General features: G+C 42.4%; 1 protein-coding gene across 4 annotated transcripts in view; it reads left to right on the plus strand.

The window, feature by feature from the left end:
- The window catches only part of SH3RF2 (SH3 domain containing ring finger 2), a 133,331-nt gene that overhangs the window by 1,257 nt on the left and 107,249 nt on the right, over nucleotides 1–24,825 (plus strand). For all 4 annotated transcript variants that reach the window (XR_009220445.1, XR_009220447.1, XM_058543230.1 and 1 more), the window contains exon 2: nucleotides 5–488. Coding sequence is in view for 2 of the 4 variants with exons in the window: in XM_058543230.1 (XP_058399213.1) it covers nucleotides 111–488 (378 nt within the window). In the remaining 2 variants the exon portion in view is untranslated. The remainder of the gene's footprint in view (nucleotides 1–4; nucleotides 489–24,825) is intronic.

Genomic DNA, 24,825 nt, shown 5'->3' on the forward strand with positions numbered 1-24,825 from the left:
ACAGGCAGGGATTCTGACGCTCTCAAGAGACCGGCTCTGCCCCCTCGGCTCAGCTGACCCTACAATGTGGACTCTGCCTCTCCAGGTCAGGACTGGCGTTTTAAAATAAAATGGATGATCTGACGTTACTTGATCTTCTGGAGTGCCCCGTGTGCTTTGAAAAGCTCGATGTCACAGCCAAAGTCCTCCCTTGCCAGCACACCTTCTGCAAACCATGTCTCCAGAGGATTTTCAAGGCCCACAAGGAGCTGAGGTGCCCCGAATGCAGGACCCCGGTGTTTTGCAGCATCGAGGCCCTTCCGGCCAACCTGCTGCTCGTGCGTCTTCTGGATGGTGTGCGCGCGGGGCGGGGCTCGGGGAGAGGGGGCTCCTTCCGCAGGCCTGGCGTGCTGACCTCGCAGGACAGCAGGAAAAGCCGGGCTGACCCCAGAGGTCTGCAGTCCAGCCCTTTCCGCCTGGTGCCTAATGTCAGGATCCACATGGATGGGGTAAGAAAGATCTTATTTGTTCATCTCATGTCCACTTGGAGGTTGGATTTGTGTGTTCCAGCAATTAGAGATTATTTTCTTTTAGTTACATTTCAAAGAGGGCTGCCGATGATTCCCCAGAGATTAGTTTCTGTGGGCAGTGATCATTTTTCTGAAACTTGGTGGAATAGTGAGCCTATCTAATCCATCTAGGAATTCTCCTTAAAACTGTGAAAGCTTCCTAGGTTCTCCCTGCTTCTTGTTCAGAAGGTAATAGGGCAAGGAAAGCCTTCTTGAGTATATTTTTGATCTTGCATTTCTGCTGTTCTGAGGCCAAACCGGTGCATGGGAAATGCATGGAGGATGGGAAAAGAGAAAAATCCAAGTGCTTGTTGCTCTTGAAATCTCTGAGAAGTTCCCAAATGTCAGGTGTTGTTTGAATTTTGCCCAAATCCATCTTCCCACCCCCAGTTGTAAAGTGCTGTTATGACAATGCTCATTCATAATCCATTCACAGCTATCAAGATACTTGATGCTCAAAGAACTCGCGAGAGGGACGCGTGTATGTGGGTGGACTTATTGACAGGAAAGGCTGGGCTGTGAAGTACAGCAGTCCTGTGCCGGAGCCCCACAGATGTGTCTTACTTTACAAAATGAACAAAACACGCATAAAATGCACCTCCGCGGCTGCAATAGAAAAATGAACAGGCCCAGTGGAGCCGCACAGGAGATCACCCAGTAACGCCTTTGGTGTTGGGATAATTCGAATCGCTCTGTGCAGCCATGCAGACGCATCCTGAGGACTGTATCTGGCCTGGCTGTGAGCCTGGTTATGGCAAGCTGTGTAAGGCATGTCTGGAGAGAAGGACGTGGTCCTTGTGAGTCTGGCAGGATTATTTGCACTGTCACCCCTAGAGTCAGTGTGCCAAAGTGGACACGGCAAGCTGTGGCCTGGGTCGCTGGCATCCTTAGAAAGTCAAGGCCTCATTCTGTGAAGTCTTGCTGAGAGCAAGCTTTAATACTAGCAGCAGAGTCCCACGACTCCCTGCTGGGAAGTCACAGCGGGTGGGAGGGTCTTCCAAGATTCCTTCCCCACACAGGAGAATAGGCTCGTGATGTGCGTTCAGAACAACTTTCTAAAATGTTCCTTCCAATAGCTCACCGGTTCACTGCACCTTCAAGGTGCCCATGCAGTAGGGGAGTGTGGAAACCTTCAAAAATTCCCTTGGGAAGAAGCGGGACGTTGGTGTGACTTCTTCACTGCAGACTATTGCTGTCGTGCTTGTGTGTGTGAACACATTCCAGAAGAGGGCTTGGCGCCATTCTTTAAGGCTCCCTATTAGCCCTAGGTCTAGTCATCAATCAGAATCCACAGGCCTGGAAAAGGCAGGGTGGGGGAGGGGAGCAAACTTTTCTCAAACATGCCGTGTTTATCTCCCTTTGAATTCCTAAGACCCAGCCACCTCTCCCCTCCCCCACCCTGCAGAGTCTGACTTTGCCTCCCAGTGGAGTACCATCACTCGTGAAGGAAGTGTTGCCAGACTGGGAGGAGGCAAGTCTCTTATCGCCTTTGAATATTTTTGTTCGTGTTTTCATCTTTTTCGATGTGGCTATGTTGCTGAGAAAAGGTAGCAACACATAGATCCACAGCTACCAAGTTTTTGAACCATAGAGGATTCCTAGGCCCCTCCTGGCATAGGGAGCTGTGGGGATGAGAGCTAGTCATATGTAAGAGACAGACGTTAAGATACTGCGTGTCCTTGGAACTCTTTCAAAGGGACTTGTAACATCAGACCAAGGTGCCAGTGATGGGGTTGTGCCCTTCCTCTAAGCCACGCTGGACCAAGTCCTGTTGTGAGGCTGAAACACAGAACCTTGCCGTTTCAGGCTCCTGCTTTCAGGCAGAACCTGTTTTAGTGAAGGTGCTCTGCAAAAGAACAGAGCTGGCAGCCACCCCCAGCGGCTTCTGTTTCCTTCATTTCCTGAGCCCACCTTTCTTGAAGTGCCTCATCTCATCCCTTTTGCCTCTCTTAGTGGGGATGTGCACAAACCCATTCGTGGATGTAAATATGGCTCTCATTCTGCAACCTGCCCTACTCCCCCAAATATAGCTGTCTTTCCTGTAAGTGTGAAAGCAATCGTGCATCCCTCAGTTCAGAGAATTGAGGCTTGTCTGGGATGCCACACTGTTCTGCGAGTCAGAGTAGTGGACTTGCATCCTCTGTCAAATCCTCACCAAATTACTTGCTCTCTCAGCCTCAGTTTACCCAATCTAGTCAACAGTTAATAATACTTGCTACCCACCTTCCCTAGGATAGTGTGAAGATTATCTTTGCAAGGTACTCATATCGCCTTAGAAAACATCCCATGTAAATGCAAATCATCATTACTATCATTAATTTAAACTTGCTGTATGACTTTGGGCAAGCCATTTAAGTTTGCTGGGTCTCAATTTAAAGTTCTGTAAAGTGGGAAAATGTATTGTAAAAATGGAGAGCCATTGTGAGTTTTAACTAACTATTGTTTGCAAAGCACTTTGAGATCCTTAAATAAAGGGCATTTGGAAGATCATTATCACAGTAAACATTATTATTGACTGTTTATTGTGCCCTGCCATGCGTGAGGCATTCTGCAAAACACAGAAGGAGTGATAGGCCTTGCAGGGGAATATAATAGGTATTATTATTGAAGTTGAGTCTATGATGAGTCCAGGCCAGAATAATACTAAGTATAAAGTACTCTCCTAAGAGGGCATAAATAACCTGTTGTCGCAGGGTACCATTTTGTAAAACACCTCTTACAGAGGACTCAGTGTTAACGTGGCACTCTGAAAGAGTTCATTTAACTTCCTGTCCATGAGCTTTTTAGGCCCAAATTCTGTTCTGCTCACCTAGGCTCATCTGAAAAACAAGCTCTTCAAGATCTTTTTGTTGGCTCAAAATGGCCTGGTACTTCTTGTGCCAACCAGTATGCTAGGGTGGAACCAAGAGTCACACTACATGGTGCCAGCTCAAGAGAGAAAAAATAGTCCATTGTGCCTACCTGTCTAAAACACTCCCAAGTTGATTGTGTAAAAAGAAAACTTGAGAAATGGCTATAGGTTTCCACAGCATGCAATTATTTCAAGAAAACAGGTAAGAGCAACAGACTCCTGGAGGGCCCCTGGCAATGAAAATCCCACTAGTTCTTATGCCTTCCCATACTGCAGTCAAACCAAAGGAACTTTGCTGGTCTTGGAGAAGATTATGGGCTCCTGAAGAGCTGATCTTTCTTCCTCCTCACTCTGTTATCCTTTAATAATATTTCTGAATTAGGACAGGCAGTAAAGCAGCAAAGCTAAGAATTTGTGAACTTAGATTTGAAAAATATCAGAATTCAAACCCTGCTTCTGCCCCTCAATAGTTGTATACTTTGGATGAGTCACTTAAACCTCAGGACCTCCACTTCCACATCTGTAAATTGGAGATAATAGTAGTACCTACCTCAGAGGGTCGCTGTGAAAATAAATGAGATGATTCGTGTCAACTAGCTCTTAGGATGGTGACTGGCTCCTATTAAGTGCTCAATAAATATTAGCTGTTACTGTTATTGAAGTGACTGAACACTTTCCACTCTAAATTACATGCCCTCTTTCACCGCCTTGTTAATTGTCAACTAGAGATAGTCCTTGGTACACTGATTTCTGGCTCACTTTGTTTGTCTCCAAACGATCCATGGCCATGATTCTTCCCAGCATGTGCTGGCTTGGCAGCTCACTTTCAAGACCCTGTAGGAGCTAGGAGTTGATTCTAGGAGAAAATTCACTAGCCAACTTCGCTTCCCCAAATAACAAGCTCAGAGGAAAACCATATACAGGGCGAGAACCTGGCCCACTTCCCCAGCATCACCAATTCATCATTAGCTTTTACATCTTTCCTTCCCCCTGCCTCTCACCATCCCCAACACAAACGTTGCCCCAACACAAATGGGCCTCGCAGGGCTGGACTTTCTCCTTCTTTGTTATGCATCATGCCACCCACCACACACGTTCCTGTCTCACTCGCCCCATATCAGCGAGAACACACCTGCCACCTGAAGCACGCAGACCAGGTGGCTGTGTCCCAGAAACTTTTTCAGCTGGTGTTGCAAGCAACTGAGGGGAAAAAATGAGGTCAGAAAGCACATGAGGGAACTGGGGCTGGGTAGAAACCAGAAGGCAGCCAGCCCCTTTCCTGGGTCTCAGCTGCTGTGTCTTGCGGCAGAGCTGTGAGACAGACGGCGGTTTCTGCTAAATTTGCAAGGGAACTAAAAGCATCCCAAGCCCCTGAAAACAGCAAGCAGGTACCACCTGGGCCAATGAGGACCACATGTGGCGGGTGGGGGAAAACACGAAAGTAAGAGCTGAGACTGACAAGTCAGGAGACCCAGATGGTGCTCCAGCTTCACACACATTTGTAAACCTTTTTAAAAACCGCATGGCCCCCGGCCCCGTGGCTTAGCGGTTAAGTGCGCGCGCGCCGCTACTGGCGGCCCGGGGTTCGGATCCTGTGCGTGCACTGACGCACCACTTCTCCGGCCATGCTGAGGCCGTGTTCTACATACGGCAACTAGAAGGATGTGCAACCGTGACATACAACTGTCTACTGGGGCTTTGGGGGAAAAAAAAAAGGAGGAGGATTGGCAATAGATGTTAGCTCACAGCCGGTCTTCCTCAGCAAAAAGAGGAGGAATGGCATGGATGTTAGCTCAGGGCTGGTCTTCCTCACAAAAAAAAAAAAAAAAAAAAAAACACCACATGGCCCCAAATTGGCTCTGCCTCCAATCTCTCAGGATGTACCTCCTTCCTAGTTACCATCCCCTCCCTTTTATTGCTTACTATAATGTTTTAGGGTTTGTGTCAAATGCAGCTGGGTTTGTGCTAGAGTTCAGTTATTTGGTAGCTGTGAGGCCTTAGGCAAGTCGCTTAACCTCTCTGACTCTCAGTTTCCATATTTGTATAATGGAGATAATAATGATAATACATATATCATAAAGTTATTGTAAGATTAAAATAAGATGATGTATGTAAAAAGCTTAGCACAAGTGCCTGGTACATAATAGATGCTAATAAATGTTAGCAACAGTCAATAACAAAACAATAACAGTAGAGGAGAAAGTCTGCTGGCACTGGATTTGGAGTTCGTTGCACCTGCACATAAACATGCAGAGACTTCCATTAAAAAATTAAGCAAAGGGAATAGCAAAAGGAAAGGGAGTTCTCAGAAAGGCAAAACTATAGTGATGGAAATAGTGGTTTTCAGTGGTTGCCAGGGCTTATGGGTTGGGAGAGGATGTGACTGTAAAAGAATAACATGACGGAGTCTTATGGGGTGATGGAACTCTTCTGTATCCTGATTGAGGTGGTGGCTAAATGAATCTATATAGGTGTTAAAATTCATAGAAATATACACAAAGAGAAAAAAAGTCAATTTTACTATGGGATGATGTTTAAAATAATATTTTTAAAAAAGGAAAGGGAGCTCGTGTACATTTCTTTTAGTCTCTGCTGGATTTGCACCTGGCCCCCTCTGATTTCCTTTCATCTCTGTGTGTAGGGTGTCAGTGCTATTTCTGAGAAGGACGTTGCCGTCATTTAAATGATCAAGGTAATTCCTGCAGGTGGGCTCCTTTCTGTTTTAGCTAGCCATTCTATTACCTGTTTTGGTTTTCTCATCAGTTAAAGGTATCTGGCCCTACGGTGGACAAACACAACAGCTCATCCCCTGTGGGACTGCCTAGGCAGAGGGGTGGGGCACTAGGCTCTCCGTACTCAACCTCAATTATCCACCCCGTGCACTGGGGACATGTCTCCTACACATTAGCCACTGCATATTTTTGTGTTGTTTTTGTTTTCTCTTAGGAAAGGTTGCCTGCCCACGTGTCTCTTCATACTATGAAGAGATTATGGAGTGAGGGAAAATGCTTGTTCAGCCCTTGACTCGAGAAGAGCGTCCTCATCCATCCCATTCCAGACGCCATTACACAGCTTTAGGCTTAGCTGGGACCAGCTCAAATCAGCTCTCCTCAATTTCTTTATCTTCTCCTTTTCTTTCTCATTTTTTTAAATTCATGTTTATATATTAGACCAGTCTTTCACAACCTACAGTATTCTGTAAGCTATTAATGGATGTTCCATAAAGCTCCAAGGTCAAACAAACCCAAGATTAAAACTGAGCTAAACATTTTTTCTTTGCTTCAGGACATTTCAGGACTTTTAGCATGTTAATGAATTATAAATCTCTAAGTGATAGGATATTGAAAAAAAAAATTCCCAAATTTCTATGACAATGGCACCTCCTCGCCCCCACGTAATTAGCACCTTGAGTAATAATAATTGTCCATGGAATAAATTTAGGGAAATGCTGTCTCATACTAATGCAGAGGTAGCTGAGCCCCCAAAGAGAACCCCTATTGTAGTTAGAAACTATTGATGCATTCCAAGAAGAGTTTTAGGCAAGTTCTTGCCGTTAGAAGATATTTTTGGAAAACTGTTTGAAACTATCACCACCCTCTGCAGTATTTATTTAGCTCCTCCCAGTGTCCAGCTGTAGGGACTGTGGGAGCCTACACAGCAAAATAAAGATCCTTACCTCCCCAGTGCTTACTATCTAATGATAAAACCAGCTAGTCGGTATACATGTATATACACATGCATATACATAAACACACGTACATATTATATATATATATTCCTGATGTAAAGATATTGTACATTATAAGATGTATTACCTGTTTAGTTAGAGCTCTTAAAGAAAAAAAGAAGCACTACTATGTTAGATGTTCACTGTAAGATACATCCAATTTTAGAAACGTTAAGATATGAAAAAAGGAGTGTCTTACTAAAGAGTACATACTGTCTGATTCCATTTATGTAAAATTCTAGAAATGGCAAGATTATAAACTATAGTTTTTTTAGGGTAATGCAAATGTTTTATGTGATGTCATGTAGGTTTGTCTAAATACATCAAACTATACACTTAAAAAGAGTGCGTTTTTGTATGTAAATTATAACTTGATAAAGTTTATTAAGACAAATAAGTCTCAGACTGAAGAAATGATGGTTTATGAAAATGTCAGGCAATGAGGTAGTTTAGTTTGAGAGAAATGAAGCTTGGCCAATCAAGAGAAACTTCCTATGAAAAATAGGTGTTTTAATGGTCAGGAAGGTTAAGGGATGAAAAGGCTGGGTGTTCTGGCAAGTGGGTGCTAGAAAAGGCAGGACAGGACAGGGATATCTCGATTAGAATGGAAGCTAGAGGAGAGGGAGAGGAAACAGATGGGGAAAAGACAGGGTGACTGGATACCTGCCTTTGAAACCACCACTAGGAAGACACATGTCAATTACTCTCTGTAATCAAGTCTCTCTGCAGCTAAATTGGTTACATGTCATCACATGGCCTATGGGCAGTATCTACCTGATGGATTCAATGCAGCCAAACAAGCTATCTCTGCTCCAAGCAGATGGCTGAGCTAACCGGATAAATAAGGAGCAGTCTCCACTTCACTGGCAGACAGAGCCATTCTTTTCCATTGAAATGGTCAGGTTACCTGATAACCCCAGCATGTAGGAATGCCAGCCAGTGCATCCAAAGTACACGGTAACACAGGCAAGGAAAGACAAGTCCATTCATCGTGAGCAGCTTCCAGCAACTTGGGTCTGTGTCAGCCCCCAGGGTCTCACTGCTCTAGATCCCCAGCTCAGAAGCCAGGGCATTCAATGGACTACACCTAAGCGCCTGCTGTGTGCCAGGCTCTGTCTTGAAAGCTCACACCATTGAAAGCTCATACCAGAGATGCTTGCAAGCTCAGACTCCAGGACACAAATATTAGCTGGATTCACCTCAGAGTTCTGTCATTTCTCCAATCTTTTTACCAAGCACAAGGAGAACAGGAGGCTTGTCTTGTCGCTCAATACTGTGCTTGGAACACCTAGCCTACAGCCTGGCCCATATTAGGAACTCCCAAATATATAGATTTTTTATTTTGTTGAGGTCATAATAGTTGATAATGCTGTGAAATTTCAGTTGTACATTATTATTTGTCAGTCACCATATATATGTGCCCCTTTACCCCTTATGCCCACCCCTCAACCCCCTTCCCCTCTGGTAACCTCTAATCTGTTCTCTTTGTCCATGTGTTTGTATATCTTCCACATATGAGTGAAATCATGTGGTGTTTGTCTTTCTCTGTCTGGCTTATTTCGCTTAACATAATACCCTCAACACCCAGCCACGTTGTTCTAAATGGGGTGATTTTGTCTTTTTTACGGCTGAGTAATATTCCATTGTATATACACATACCATATCTTCTTTATCCATTCATTAGTCGATGGACACTTGGGTTGCTGCCACGTCTTGGCTACTGTGAATAATGCTGCAATGAACACAGGGGTGCATAAGTCTCTTTGAATTGTTGATTTCAAGTTCTTTGGATAAATACCCAGTAGTGGGATAGCTGGGTCATATGGTATTTCTATTCTTAATTTTTTGATAAATCTCCATACTGTTTTCCGTGGAGGCTGCACCAGTTTGCATTCCCACAAGCAGTGTATGAGAGTGGAACCCCCAAATATTTTTTGAATGGATGAATAAACAAATGAACACATCATATCTGTGGTAGACTTCATGGATTCATGGAATAACTCCTCAGGATGCAGAAATGAACTCTTCATGAATCAAGCCATTACAGAGCTATGTGAGGAATGAGCAGCACATTATATTAGGTGTAAAGTCACGTGGTGACTGAAATATTCTAGATATGAATCGCCTAATTAAATATCTTTTTGGGTGACAAACAGCACTCTCCAGAAAACACAGTGGGCCAGGTTCAAAAACTACTTGGCTCATGAATTGCTAAGCCTGAGAAGATAGGAAATGCCACTCCATATATGGCTAAACTCCTGCGTCAGATGCCACATATTTTATGTGCTCCTTTGATCTTAGGAGAAGCACTTTATCCTGAGTTGATTGATACTTAGTCACAGGGATACCAGTGATGGAAAAGAAGAGGCTCTAAAAGAATTAGCACTAATTATGAGCTGAATTGACCTGACCTCCAATATGAAGGGACGGCAGTGTAGGATCGTGGGCCCTATACCTCTCATGCTGCCAAACCTACATCATAGATATATGTAAAATATACATAACATAAAATTTGCCATTTTAGCCATTTTTAGGTATACAGTTCAGTGACTTTAAGTACATTCCCATTATTGTGCAACCATTACCACTATCTGGAGAACTTTTTCATCATCCCATGCTGAAACTCTGTACCCATTAAACAGTAGCTCCCCAGTGCCCCCCGGTACATATATGTTTTTTAAAACTTCTTTCTGAATAAGAGGAATAGGTATTTTAGTATCATTTTAAAAATACGTATTCCAGTTTTCTACTGCTTCTGACCTTACACTTCCGATAAGTAAACACGATAATGCTATGATTCAGAACAAAGGGTCTCCATTCATGTGTACTGGCTGTGTGCTTCTGGGCAAGTTACTTGGCGACTCTAAGCATTGTTGCTATAAAATGGAAATAGTAAGTTTGCCTCATAATGTTATTGGGAGGATTTAATGAGGTGATACTTGTAAAGTGCTTAATACAGGGTCTGGACAAAATAAGCTCCTGGTAAGTGTTAACTGTCTGCTTGCAGTCATCCAGGTAGGTTAATCTTTTAAGGTACAACCACACTTACTGCGGTTGGAGTCTGCTCTTTTACTGCATTGTGGACATACAGATAACACTGATCATGGCATCATTTGGAGGATAAATCAAGATAATTCTTGTAAAGTTCTTAGCACAAGATGTGACACATGGTAAACTCAGTGCCAATAAATGTGAAGCGTTGTTATTATTATTTCCTATGTCTCATTCAGTCAACAGACATGTACAGGATGCCTTTTATGAGTAAGACCCTTGGCTGGTCTCCAGTGGAGTACAAACGTAAATAAGATAGGATCTGTGCCCTCAAAGGGCTCCTGGTCTTTGAGGAGACAGCCATGTAAACTAATAATTATTATGTAGTTAATAAATCTTAAAACAAAGGACTTACTCTGTGTCAGACACTGGATAAAGCACTTTTACCTACAGAATCTCACTTAACTCTACAACCCACTGAGATGGGTGCTACTACTTTCTCTATGTTATGCATCAGAAGTTTGTGCTCAATAAATGTTAATATAAGAAAACAAAATGGGAGAAAATGGTTACAGATCAAAATTTTGCATTCCTGTATTTGTATTCAGGGCAGTTATTGAGGTTGCACTTTTTTAAAATGTAGATGGTCTGATTTCTAATCACCCGGCATTCACAGAAACCCATGACGCTGAGGATTGCAAACCTCAGAATACGTGAGAGGCACATACATTGGGTGATGAGATCTGGCATCGTGGTCCCAATGCTGCTGGTTTTGGAAAATGTGCCTTTCAGCCATGATTTGCATGCACAGCATGGAAAGCTAGGAGATGAGGTGAGAAAACTTGGGTCATTCACTGTTACCCTTCCCTGAGAGGCTAGTAGGAAAGCTTCAGCCGAGGGCATCAGCCGAACTGCCAGTGTTAGAGAAGACAAAAAAGGAAACTGTCCACCTAATCAAGAAATTGGCCCACGTGGCTGACTGCAACCCATCCTCAGGTCTCGGTGTAGCCTTCACTCCTCCAGGAAGTCAGCTCTCTGTCCCAAATTCTAAGCTGGCCATAGGTTCCTCCTCAGGTTCCCAGAGTCTCCACGGCTACCCTCCAGCCTCCGCAGCACACATCAGGCTGTACAGTATTGTCTGCTCACTTCTCTTTCCTACTGGACTATAAGCTCCATGACGTTAAGGAGGTATCTTGTCTCCTCTGTACCTAGCACAGTGCCTGAAATGCAACCGGCATCAATAAATATTTGATTATTGAATGCATAGTGTTCGCCATATTGCAAGAAACTGCAGTTAGATTCAGCAGCTTCATGGCTGAGGCACTCCTGGTGTCTTCCCCTGAGGCTAGAGGAAAGGGGACATGCCAACCATTTTGTCCCCAGGATCCCTTCCAGCCTCTGTCTTGTTGACAAGGGCGTTTCTTGACTTCAAGCCGGGTGTGTTAGGAACAGCATGTAGGTGCTTGCAGGGGATTCAGAGGTAATTGGGAGGTGAAAAAAGAAGTCAAACCAGAATGGAGCCAGAGAGACAGAACACCAGCTAACTGACACGCCTCAGCCCTCTGAGCAGGTTGCCTTGGTTTTACAGAATTAAGGATGATATCGCCGCACATAGAGAAATATTTTCATTGGTTGCCAAGGCAATGCAGCAGAATCAGTGGGCCTGGAGCAGGAATAGAACTCTGCAGATCAGTGTTCAGGAAGGTTGTTCGTCTGTGATATTAACAAGCTGCCTGGATATGAGAAAGGCAAGGCTGCAATAAATCTTATTTGGGACTTTTGCTTAATAAACAGGAATGGCAGAGAAATGGAGGGGCAGAAAAGAAAACTTCCCCTCTGGGCTCTCTGGAGAAGCAGGAGAGGTAATCTTCTGGATTTCAAATTTGTCCTTGGAGTGGTGAATTCCTATAGATGAGGGAAAGTCAAGTAGATTGGTTCCATGCTTGAAGGAAGGAAGAATAGGGTTATTGAAGAATGGAAGGAGATGGCAGTGTTCTCTTCCTCTTGAGAGATTATGAAAAGCATCCAGGATGCAGGCACCTGCATTTTAACAGAAAGAACATTTCCCACCTCCTCCTTTTACTTCCCTTTGTATTAGAACGGAATAGAATTTGCAATTCAACATGTTTCTTTTTATTGTTTTTTGTTTGTTTGTTTTCTGAAATTTTTGAAACGCTAGGACTTTTTTCACAATCATGAAACCTTGTCATTGAGACATGTCCTGAGTTTCCTAATTTCTCCATTCCACTTGCTATCACAAGGCCTAGAGAATCAAGCAAACTTCGTCACATAGAGTACTTGTCTTGATTGCTTGGGCAAGAAGGGAGGGACCAGGGAAGAGAGAAGCCAGAGAGGAGATGGACGCAGTTATTAATCAGCACCTGAATAACTACTACCATCATGTACCACACACCGTGTGCCAGACACTGTGCTCAATAAGCATGGTTTCCGTGAGTCCTCCAACAAACCATTGGCGGTCCATGGTATTTTCCCATTTTACAGATGAAGAAACTACTGGGAAGTGGCAGAGCCAGGATTTGAACCAGGTCTCCCTGCATCCAAGGACTGGGCTCTTAACCAGATCAGTCAGGGTGACCATGACAAGTATATTGTTTCTTTGGAACTCGGTGGAGCCCTGCACTGTTTGCCGTTGCTGGTCGGTTCCTGTTGGCAGCAACCATCACCATTCTATGTTGTTGATAAGCTTCCAGAGCATGATGTAATCTGAAGCCAAGCCAACTCCATGTTAGTGATGTGCTATGTCTTAACTGGATGCCACTTGGACTGAAATTTAAGGATTTAAGTGACAGAAATGAGTCTAGGTGAATAGAGAGGGAGACAAGAGGCGGAGAAATGGAGTCAGAGGAAAGAGAAGGGTAGGGAAGGAGAAAGGCAGAAAAGGCACATGTGAGATTTGGACAGGGGCAATAAAAACCAGGGAGGAAGAAGGAGAAAAGGGAGGAAAGCTGATTGAGGGACCAAGTGTGCTTAGGAGATATGTTATCAGGAGATGTGACAAGCTCTGATCCAGAACTAGTCTGCTTTTCCTAGAAATATAAACAGAGTCAGAACAAAATATTATGTTCCATTCCTTTTGGAAACCTGTCATCTGGATAGGCAAAATGGTCCATTATAGTGGGGGAAAACAGAGCGTGAAATTCAGGAAAGTCAGCTTCTAATCCTGTCTTAGCTGAGAACCAACCATGTGACATGAAATGTATCTGAGTGCTGAATAAATGTTAGCAATTCCTGTGGTTATAGGAAAGTCCCACATTCTCTGAGTCTCAGGATTCCAGCATCTCACATTTAAAATTTGCCCTCTTCTTATTTGACAGAGTATGCAAATGATACAGAAGTATTTGCATGTGTTTTTAAGAAATAAAATATAAATTTAAAGATTTTCAGAAAACTAGCTACCATTTTTTAGGCTGTATAGTCTTCAAGGACCTGTAGTGAATACTTTACCAGTAAAAGCTTATTTAATCCACAGAGCGACACTGTTTTACAGATAAGGAAACTGAGGCTCCGGAGTTCTGATCGCTTGCCCAAGGTTACCCGTGTAGACTGACTCTAAGCCCATGTTCTTGACCTCACATTCTGCTGACTCATCTTGCAGCACAGTAGCACTGCCTCCATCACGCAAAGAGTATATGTAGCATGTATCTTTTTTATTTATTAATGTGGCATTAGTAAATTTCTCTCAAGTCATACTACCTGTGTAAAGCTTGTTGCTCCAGAACTACGTGGACCCAACCACATGTGCAGGGACTGAGTGAGTCTTCTAATTCCTTCATATTCTAGAATCTCACACCTAAAAGAGATCTTGAAGGTCCTCCAAGCCAGCCAATCACCTCTCCTATGCTTCAGTCCTCTCTTTGACTTCCCACAGAGAGGCCCATATAACTGTTGCATTCAAATCTCCAGTGTGGGGGAGTTTTCTGTGCTTGAACACGTTCTATTCCCTCCACCTCTGGACAGCAATATTACAAAAGTCTTCCTGAAATTGAGCCACACAAAACACACCTGCCTTCTCTTTCTATGGGAACCTACAGGTCTTTGAAGGCAACTCAGGAGGATTGCATCCTATTTTTGTATCTTCTTTTCAATCTTATTTTCTCCAGGCTGAAGTACTTCACTTAGTTCAGCTGGTGAGCTGGTTTAAGTATTCCTAACCCAGGGGGCAAGATAGAGGAATAAGAGCAGGTGTTCTGAAGTCATGATAGGTGATTTCATATCCCAGTTCTAGCTCTTATTAGCTGTCATTCAGCTAAGGTAAGTCATTCAACCTCCCTGAGCCTCGATCTCTTTATCTGAGAAGGGGGTAACATATAACCTACCACATACATTGGTTCTGAGGATTAAATGAGATAACACATGTGACACACTTGTGGACTGGCCTATACATGCAACTAGTGCATGTTGATGATTTTTGTTATTCTGTAGTATTGTTATTACCACTCTCTCTACATAGGTATCCATCTTATTCCACTGGGGGCACCTGGTCCAGGATCCAGTTGCTTTCTGCTTAAACCACCCCTCCAGGGTTTTGTCCCACCCATAAAAGATCTCTGAAGTATCCCCATGCTGGGATTTCAGGTGGCTCCAGCAAGAATTGCCACGCTCCTAGAGGCTCTCTCTTGAGCTCTCTTCCCTGTAAGGAGCCTCTAGCCATAACAACCCTTGCTAAAACTACATTTTAACAAGAAGACTATTCTTGAAAGTACTATAGAAAACAAAATATTTGTTTTTATTCTGTAAGTTTTGGAGGGCACATGTAACATTCTGTTAGGCTACTGGTATAAATTAAAACTCAATGAAAGGAAGAAATTTTCCATTGCAATAATAATACCACTAGTATGCACTCATTACACAAATATATATTGAGTGCTCACTGTGTACTAGACACTAAACTAGGCCATAGGATATAACCGTGAACAAGACAGACACATAATGTAGACTCTACTGGGGTAGATAAAAAGAACCAAAAAGTCCATGGTCTTAGTTGGGTTCTTCCCAGAATCGGACCCTGACATGAGGGTTGAGTGCTCATAGATTATTTGGGAGGTGTAAGGACATTGGTAGGGGAATGGGAACATCATACAGGAGAGGGAGGGTGACCAGTAAAGGTGTGTTATGAAGCCGGTCACCACAGTGAACTATGGAAGTTTAATCCTTCAGGAAAACTCTGGGAAACAGTGTAAAATTCAGACCTCAGAATTATCTTGGCTAAGAGGTGAGAGATCTGGTATTTATACCCCCATACCAGTCGGCCATTGGTTAAGAGCTGCCCTGCAGGGCAAAGTAGGTTCTAGAAGCTCAAGGGAATGTTTCCAACAAAGTTGCAGGTGCTGACTACTGGAAGTGAACTGAGTTGCACAGAAATGGTAAAGGGATCTGAACAGATATGGGTAGAGCACCAACAGCGTCACACACATACACACAAAATAACTAAAATATCACAAATTGTGGTAAGTGTCTGCTGTATAAACTAGCTCTACATAAGAACATGAAATAGAGGATAAAAGGGAAGATCTTTGCTCTGGGTGGTCAAGAAAGCCTCGCTAAGGGGAAGCATTTTTGCTGAGACCTGAAGGATGAGAGAAAAGCAGCTCTGTGAAGAGTAGAGAATTGGGTTCCAGCTATGGAGAACATCTTCCCAGAGGACAGAGAGATCTTGGTGAGTTTGGGGAACTGACCAAAGACCCATATGGCTGAGGGGTGATAAACAATGAGGTGGGTGACATGAGAAAAGGCAGCAGAGGAACGTCTAGAGGGACCAAGATGCCATGGTAATGAAGGGAGATTGGATCATAGATGCAATGAGAAAGATTAAAGCAGGGAAATAATCGGAACTGATTTTCAGTTTAATATATTACTTTGGCTCCTGTATGGGAAATGAATTTCTGGGGGACCAGAACGGAAGTAGAAGATCAACTCTGGTCTCCTGGATGAATGGCCTGGACGAAGATGGTGGCAGTGATGGAGAGAAGTGGATGGGTTTGAGAGAAAATTTGGAAGTAGAAACAGTAGAACTTGCTGCAATTTAGGCATGCAAATTGGACCCTTTATGCTCACTAACCCTATTGAAAACTCACTATGCTAACCACTTCCATTTAACTCTTACAACACAGGTGCTGAGAGCTAAAAAGGGCCATAAGAAGCATCTGGCCCCAGGTCTTCTATAAATGTGGAGTCTAAGGCTTAGAGGAAAGAATGGCCTTTCCAAGGCCACACAGTTTGCCAGTGAGTAGATACGAGGACCAAACTCCAGGTTTCCTGAATCTCCATCCAAGCCCTTTGTATTTTATCAAACTGCCTTGCATCTTGCCCAGGCCATGGTAGTTTGCTGGGCTTGGGTCAGAGGCCTCCAAACCAGATTTCAGCATAAAAACTTCCTTTAGAAACATGAACACATTCAGATCGTGTGTAGCGTTTTGCAACGTGGCCTCTTCAAGGCACTTTCAGACCTCTGGCGCTCAACTGCAATTTGGTCTGAGAAGCAAGTAAGCATTAATAGGGTCTCACAGTTGATGCCAATTTTGAGCCTCAAAAAGCAGTTTCCAAAGACTCAGGGGAAAGGACAAAGGACAAGCTATACGGAGAGACAGAGAATAAAACTAAAGCGGCAATGAAACATGTTTCAAATGTAAAGCAAAAGGTATGAGAAAGGTGAGCATGGACTTGGCAGCAAATACCTCCAACTTCATAGAGACTATCTAGAAGCACTTTCTTATGCAACCGTTTGCCCAATCCCACCAACTATTTTGGTTTTTCTTTCTAACATTTTAAATTATTTCCGAAGAATAAAAAAAGTGATTACAGGGTCAAAGGGGGTGAATATTTTTGAGACTCCTGATACATAATATTAATTTGCTTTCGTCTGTGTTTGCCAGAACTCTTTCAGTTGTAAGTGACAGAAACCCATCTCAAACTAGCTCAAACATAAGTGGGAATTTGTTAGCTCGTAGAATGGGAAGTTCAGAGTTAGAGATGATCTCAGGATCTCTCAGGACCCAGATTGTCCCGTCAGATGGCTCCCCTCTGTCTTGCCTCCACTTCTTTCTATATGTTGGCCTCATTCTATGCAATTGCAAATCACATTCTCCATGATATGGATTGAAGAAGGTGCGTCTCCCAGGGTTCTCAGTCACAAACAATAGAATCCACTGCAAAAAACGATTTAAGAGACAAGATTAATAAAAAGAGCATATTAGGTAGTTCACAAAATTTCTGGAAGGGCTGCAAAGCCCGATTTGAGGCCACTTTGCCAGGAACAATGCCCCAAATGACCAAGTGCTGACTTCTAGGGCCGACCCTGCTGGCACTGAACACTGAGGCCTCCCTGAGCCCCACTCTTACAGCTGCAGTTGGAGGTCAACCTTGCTTTAGCTTCCATCACCTCCCCACGGAGGTGGAGATGAGCCTTCCCTGGTCACCTCTTTGTGTCACTAGCTCCCAATTTGAAGTTCAAGTCAGGTTCCTATAATTGACGAAGCTTAGATCCCTGGCTAAAAGCAATGCTGATAAAGCTGGCATTTTCAACTTAATTTTGAGGCAGTTTCTGCCACTCATCAAAATTCACAAGGTGGGTGAGTTCCCAAACACAGAAGGGGGTTCAGATTCAGGCCGTTCAAATCATGAAAATGTACTACAAGAAATGTGGCAACAGACAGCTCAGATTTGTATCTTCCCAGCTCCACAACCCCAGAAACAAAGGAAAGTCTCTTTCAACATCAGTGTCTGGCCCTTAGTAAACACCTGTTGGACTGAAATGATCCAGAAGCTTTAATAAGTAAGGCCAGATTCCAAATCCTAAGACTTCGTTGTGTGTAGTACTGACGAAACTAAGATGAAATTAAAGTCATGTGTCCTCCTAGTTTCTTTATGTCAAAAATATTTGTTCCCTGAACTTTTTTTTCAAGATGGGCAGGCTGACCTACCTCACTTGTGTCTAACTTTTATGGCTGTTTAATTTTTTTTTGTGGAGGAAAAAAAGGGACATAATATTTCTGATAAATAGAAACCTGCCATTTTTACCAATGAAAGTCCACTGAAATAGAAAATGAGATTCTTACCTAGGAAGAATATTAACAGGATGTAAAATTGCTATTGGTACTTAAAGATACATTAGTAGGGTCAAAACTGGGATCAAAAAGAACTCAATTGGCAAGGCAGATGGCAAATACAATTCTCATTTTCATTGAGAAGCAGGGCAGGAAGTTAAAATGCAATCCCTCAAAAAGAGCTTTCACAGGTAGTGTGATATTTGATAACAGCAAGCAACTGATGGAAATTTTTATACAGATGCTGAAATTAGCTTTGCTAACACGTACTCCTACAGTGAGCACCACCCAGCCTTGACTCGCACGAAGTTGCCCGTGGAGATAAAATGAAGAGGGAAAACTGATATCATTTTTGAAGACAGTAGGATTTTTCAGGAGCCACTGCATTCCTGCATCCTTCCTCATTTTTTGCCTTGTGTCAGTTCAAAAGAGTTTATAGTGGGGAATAATCCTGAGGGGGTCATCTTTAGCTGTCACTTGTGACAGTCTCCCTAATTTGATAGTAGAAATAAGGACAGGTTGACTCACCAAAATTTTCTCATTTCTCAGAAAAGCACGTTCTTTGACTCTTCTCCAGACTACTACTGCCTCTGTCTGGCCTGGGGGAGAGAAAGAGCCAAAGAGAGAGATGACATTTCAGAGGTGAATGAAGTAACCCTCATAGAATTCTAAGTGCAGATAGGGAACTATTTCAGGATTCTTTGGAATGAAAGGACTCAATTACCTAAAATACAGGAAATAATCATGGTGATTAGTGGTTAAAAGAATTTTGTAGCTTTGATCTAAAAACAGAAGTCTGGGCATCCACTTGGCCATGTACTATAACCACAGTTATATCATTTTATCTGAAGTTTTATCATTTTAACTGAAGTTGCTGATTGAGGTGGTCAAGTCAGCAAGAAGTTGGCCAAGCCAGATGTTAACCTGAAGTGTCAATTTTTATTAATACTGATCAGACCAACTTATTCAAGAAAAATTTCCTTGTGTCAACACAGTTTATCAACTCTATGTATGCGTGAGGACCTTTTCAGTGATACCTTTCAAAATTCCTTGTCAAACTAACTTAAGCCCCGCCCCCCGCCCCACAAAAAGGTGGGAGATGGTGACTAGAGAATTGGTGGTTTCATGGATATTTGAAGTGTGGCTGTTAGGCGTGGCAGGATCTATGAGTTCACAGTCATCTGAATTCTGTATCTGTCTCTCAGCTCTGCGTGCTGCTGCTTTCTTCATTCTCAGGAAAGTTCTTTCCAGGAGAAAGATACTGACAGCCAAAGTCTACATCATTCTTTAAGCTCTTAATCTTAGAGAAATTGAGGGCATCTTCCATGACAGCTTTGCCTAGGAGACTCCAATTAGCTTACCTGGGGTCCTGTGTGCATCTCTGAGTGATGGTTGTGGATGGGATACAAAGAATACTCTGATTGGTCAGGACTAGGTCACGTGGTCACCCTTGAAGCCAGAGGACAGGGCAGGGTCAGCTCACTTGCACTACAGGGACTGAGCAAAATCACTAGGGAATAAAAGAGAGGTAGTTCACAAAAGAAGAGATCCTGTGCAGACAAATGTCTCAGTACGAAATCATTTAAATCCTGGGTACATTTTTAGGATTATTAACTTTTTATGCATGGCAGTTAAAAGCAAAAAGGAACTAAAATTCAAAGTACTTCCTAATGCCTTATCATTTCTCTGAACCCTCTGACTTTCCATCAAACTTCTTCACCACCCCACAAATCAGTCTATCGAAATCCTGCCCACACTTCTCCATCCCCCACCCTCCCAAGGAAGATTCACCCTGAGCTAACACCTGTTGCCAATCTTCCTTTTTTTGCTTGAGGACCATTAGCCCTGAGCTAACATCTGTGCCAGTCTTCCTCTATTTTGTGTGTGGGTTGCCACCACAGCATGGCCGCTGACAAGTGGTGTAGGTCCGCACCTGGGAACAGAACCCAGGCTGCTGAAGCGGGGTGCACTGAACTTAACCACTAGGCCACGGGGCCGGCCCCCTGCCCACACTTTTTAAGGTCCTATTCAACCACTGCCTCTTTAGAAAGTCTGCTCGGTTCATCCCTGTCTGAGATTCTGTCTCCCTCCTCAGTTCCTGTAGCAAGACTCAGCTGGCACTTACCTTGTCCTGCCTCCGTATGTCTTATACATGCATCACTTTGTCTTATGCCCCTCCCACCAGATTAAAACTCGAAAATACTTTAAAAGAAAAAGAGTAAGGGGGCAAGAGAAAGAGGAAGAAAAGAGGCTAAGTCAGGACCCCCTTTGGACTCCGTGCTTCCTTGTCATAACACTTATCTCCCTCTATTGAAATGTATTGCTTGTCTATTTCTCCTTCTGGACTCAGTTCCTTGAGGACAATGACTCTTTGTTCAACTATTCCTTTTTTTATAGCTTGCACAAAGTAAATACTGAATGCATGAATGGATGGATAAATGAATGACTTTATAGAGTTAGTTGTAGGCTGACATAAACCTTCTGCTTGTCCCAAAGTATGAAGGGATTCAGATCAGCTGAATGAGCAACCAAAAACTTTATACTGGAAAGTATCATAATCACATGGAAAACAAGTGGAACACAATACATTTAATCTACTGCACAAGAGAATTTGTTTTAATATAGTGAAAAACTACCCTTTTGTCAGGCTGATTAAACACCAAAACCCCTCCCACTATCACTTGTCACTACTTTTCAAGTCCCTTGAAGAGAGAGAGCTGGATTAAATGACACCAGGTGACCTTCTACAGCCCTATCTCTCACCCCCAGCTCTCTGATTTCTTGGAGTTCCCCTTAATTGTTTGGGTTTTTTATTGCTGCATCTCCATATCACCAGAATATCCAAAAACTGCAGTTATAGTTAAGTTCTATTTACAGCAAAAACAAGAGGTGAGTAGATTGTAGAGATTTGCCCTTGTCAATTTTTTTTCTTCTTCTTCTTTTTTTTTTTGTTGAGAAAGACTGGCCCTGAGCTAACATCCACTGCCAATCTTCCTCTTTTCGCTAAGGAAGATTAGCCCTAAGCTAACATCTGTGCCCAACTCCCTCTATTTTTTTCACAGCATGGCTTGATGAGCGGTGTGTAGGTCCGCACCTGGGAGGGATCAGAACCTGGGAACTCTGAGTCGCAGCAGTGGAGCACGTGAACTTAACCACTACACCACCGGGCTGGCCCCACCCTTGTCGGTTTTGACTGTGGATCCTTAAGTGATCCACCTCAGGCCTCCACTTGGTTCTCACGAAAAATGCTCCAGTAGAAAGACATTTTCTTGTATGTTCTGAGAATAATAAAATTAAGTGGCAGACTAATTTTTTATGCTTTTGTTATTTCTGATAAGGCTGTTCTAAAAGCAAAAACTAGAAGAACTCTATTTCAGCCAATTGCAATTTTTCGGTTTTCCTCCTAGAAATGGCACTGCCCTGTTTTGTCAATGGCGTTTACCCTCAGGCTATGTCTGACTCTGTAGGTAGCCATCAAGTGAAGAGCGATGTGGGCTCACTTGTTTATCTGGGGCTATATTAGCCCCATAGTCAATGGTCAATTGACACGCTGTGTTACAGATCATTGTAAAGCTGTTCTGAGCAATCATCGTTTTCTATCTAGAGCTGTCATCGTTTTGGACTAGAGTGATGGCAGTCTTCTATTAATCTAAGGGAAGAAAAAGAAAGTTGAAGTTCAATTGTATTCCTTTCAACAAACATTGCCTTTTGCACAGAGAGTATTAGACTGGGCATTGTGGAGTTTTCAAAGTAGAAAACTAAGATAATCAGTGTTTACATTAACCGCTCTAAGTGTCATTCATCCTTTCAATAAATATTTATTTCTCAGCCGCCACATGCTGGGCCGACTGCTAGGCCGTGGAGAGGATATGGTGGAGAAACATGTAGGTGCTCTTACAGTGTGCAGTCTCATCAGAGAGAGGTTAAGTAGGGAAACACACAAATAAATAGAGAATTTTAAGGTGTGAATGGTAAAAAGAAGAAAAAGGCCTGAAAGCTCTGGCCTATTCTTGAGGAGGGATGTTTTGAACAATATTTGAGGAGGGAGATGTAATTAAAATGAGGATTAGAGATCAAAAATGTACTTCCTGGGAAGTAAGGATAAGTCAGGATGAGCCAATTAAAGAGTTGGGCAAGAGTTTCTGAGGCAAAGGAGTAGCTTGTGCAAAAGTCCCGCTGCAGCGGGGAGAATGACCTGTTAGAGGACGTGACCTCAGGCTTTGTGAAAAGGGGAGAGGAGTACAGGGGAAGGGGTGAGGCAGGCAAGAACCCTGTCAGATTTTAAGAACAATGGGATGCCATTGAAAAGTTTTAGATGGGAACAGTGTGATTCAATTTGCGTTTTCTAAAGGTCATGCTGGCTGCCTTGGTGAGAAGGACTAGTGAGGATAAAGTGGGTGTGCGGAAACCTGTTAGGAGAGCACAGCAAAGAGAGATGATGGTGGCAGTAGAGACAGATTTGAGATCTATTTTGGAGACTCAATTCCCTCAACTGTAAAGTGGAATCAATAACATCTGTATCACGGGGTTGTGAGAATAAAGGAAGAGAAGATGTGGAATGAGTTTGTAACGATGCTTGACACATTGTGAAAACTCGATAAATGTTAGCTGTTGTTGTTATTTTCATTATTTTCAGACCAATGGGAATGATTTGAATAAAAACTCTCTTCTCTGTTGAGAACGCTTTGGACAGGGATTCTAGTTCACAAGAATTAAAATACACATTCTATATCCCGCACTGTACCAATGCTGGGGGGAACACAAGAGAAAGATGCCATATGGTCTGGCACTCAGAACAATCCAAATTTTATGGGTGGGAATGAAGAGATGATCAGATGGATACTCATGAAACAAATAGAAGTAATTACTTTATAAATAGGGACCTGAAGACCTTTCCAAGGAATGAGAACTCTTTAGCTTTTATAGTTTAGGTGAAAATCTGCCAGTTGGAACAATGATATTGGAACAGAAGTCCTAGTATGCATTGAATACTGTTTAAGGTTCTTGTTTAGGTAACTGCTTCAAAACAATAGCTTTGTATGGAGAAAAGGCTCCCAATGTTTAAGTAAACTCCATGTAGATATCAGTTGACTCTTCTAATTCTCCCTTTTATTACTCCTGCCCAAATCAGTCACCCATCAGTGGCTGAACACTGAAAACAGTCTGTTAATTCTATCAGGGGAACAAAGATGCCTCAAGATAAAGTCATTCAGCAGAAGTGCCAAAAAGGAAGTAATATTTATTTAGTATCTGCCGCCAGACCCCATGGGGTAGGTAGTATTCCTCTGCTTTGTGGAGGAGGAAAGTGAGGCTCAGTGACTTTAAGGTATGTTCCTGTGGTTTCAGGGATTATAAGTGGCAGAGTGGGGATTTGAACCTAGGTCTGTCTAATGCCAGGGTGCAGAGTCTTGACCACTATGTGGGATTGTCTCTCTCTCTTTTCTAGTCAACAGTCAGGACACTTAGAAGCTGAATTTATGGTGAATTATTTCCCTAGAAGTGGACTTCTTAACTTTGATTTCAAGGGATCCGTGAATTCCTGACGCTCTATGAAAAACCATATGGATGTTTGCGTATGTGCAGTTTCCTGAGGAGAGAGTCCATAGCCTTCATCAGATTCTCAAGAGGGTCCATGACCCCCAAAATGTTGAAATTTGGCTTAATCAATCAAAATTTAAGATGTATGTACTTATTAATTTAATAATCTCACTTGTGAAATATTAGTGAAGTACTTAACAATATTTGTGCACAGATGCTCAAATATTGCATCATTATTTATAAAAGAAAACACTGGAAACAATGCCAAACCCCATCAATAGAGACTTAATTAAATAAACAATGGTATATTTATATGACAGAATATTACAGCCATTTTTAAAAATAAAGTAGCTCTAAATATACTAATAGAACATGTCCACAAAATACAACTAGATGGAAAAAAGCAAATTGCAGAACATATATCTACATGAGCTGCATGCATATTTTTGCTAAAAGTTGTTTACATATGTGTTTGTGCATGTATGTGGATTTGTATATTCCTATAAAAATATCTAGAACATTATTCTCCAATATAAATATAATATGAACCACATATGTAATTTTAAATTTTTAGTAGCCACATTAAATAAATAGAGAAAGGTGAACTTAATATTAATAATATACTTTGTTCAATCCAATATATCAAAATATTATCATTTCAACATGTAACCAATATAAAAATTATTAATGAGATATTTTACATTCTTTTTTCATACTAAGTCTTTGAAATCCATTGTGCATTTTTCATTTACAACACATTATAATTTGACCAGCCACACTTTAAGTGCTCCATAGCCATGTATGGCCAGTGGCTACCATATTGGATAGTGCAAATCTAGAAGCATATACATCAAACTGCAGACGGAAGTTGTCTTGACCAGGAAGTGGGACAGAGGAGAGAGCAAAATAGGGTTTTATATTTTCTTTATACATTCTATTGCATCTAGATTTCTTTATAGAGAAGATATATTTCTTTTTTACTTTTTAATTACATATATTTTAAAGAACTGTTAGGAGCAACATACAGCTACCTGAATTTGCTTCTCAGGTCCAGCCAGGTAACTCGCCTGGGCTAGAACATACTTGCTATCAAGCGTTCGCCACCGA

Source organism: Diceros bicornis, chromosome 1 (assembly GCF_020826845.1).
Source record: "Diceros bicornis minor isolate mBicDic1 chromosome 1, mDicBic1.mat.cur, whole genome shotgun sequence".
Classification (NCBI taxonomy): domain Eukaryota; kingdom Metazoa; phylum Chordata; class Mammalia; order Perissodactyla; family Rhinocerotidae; genus Diceros; species Diceros bicornis.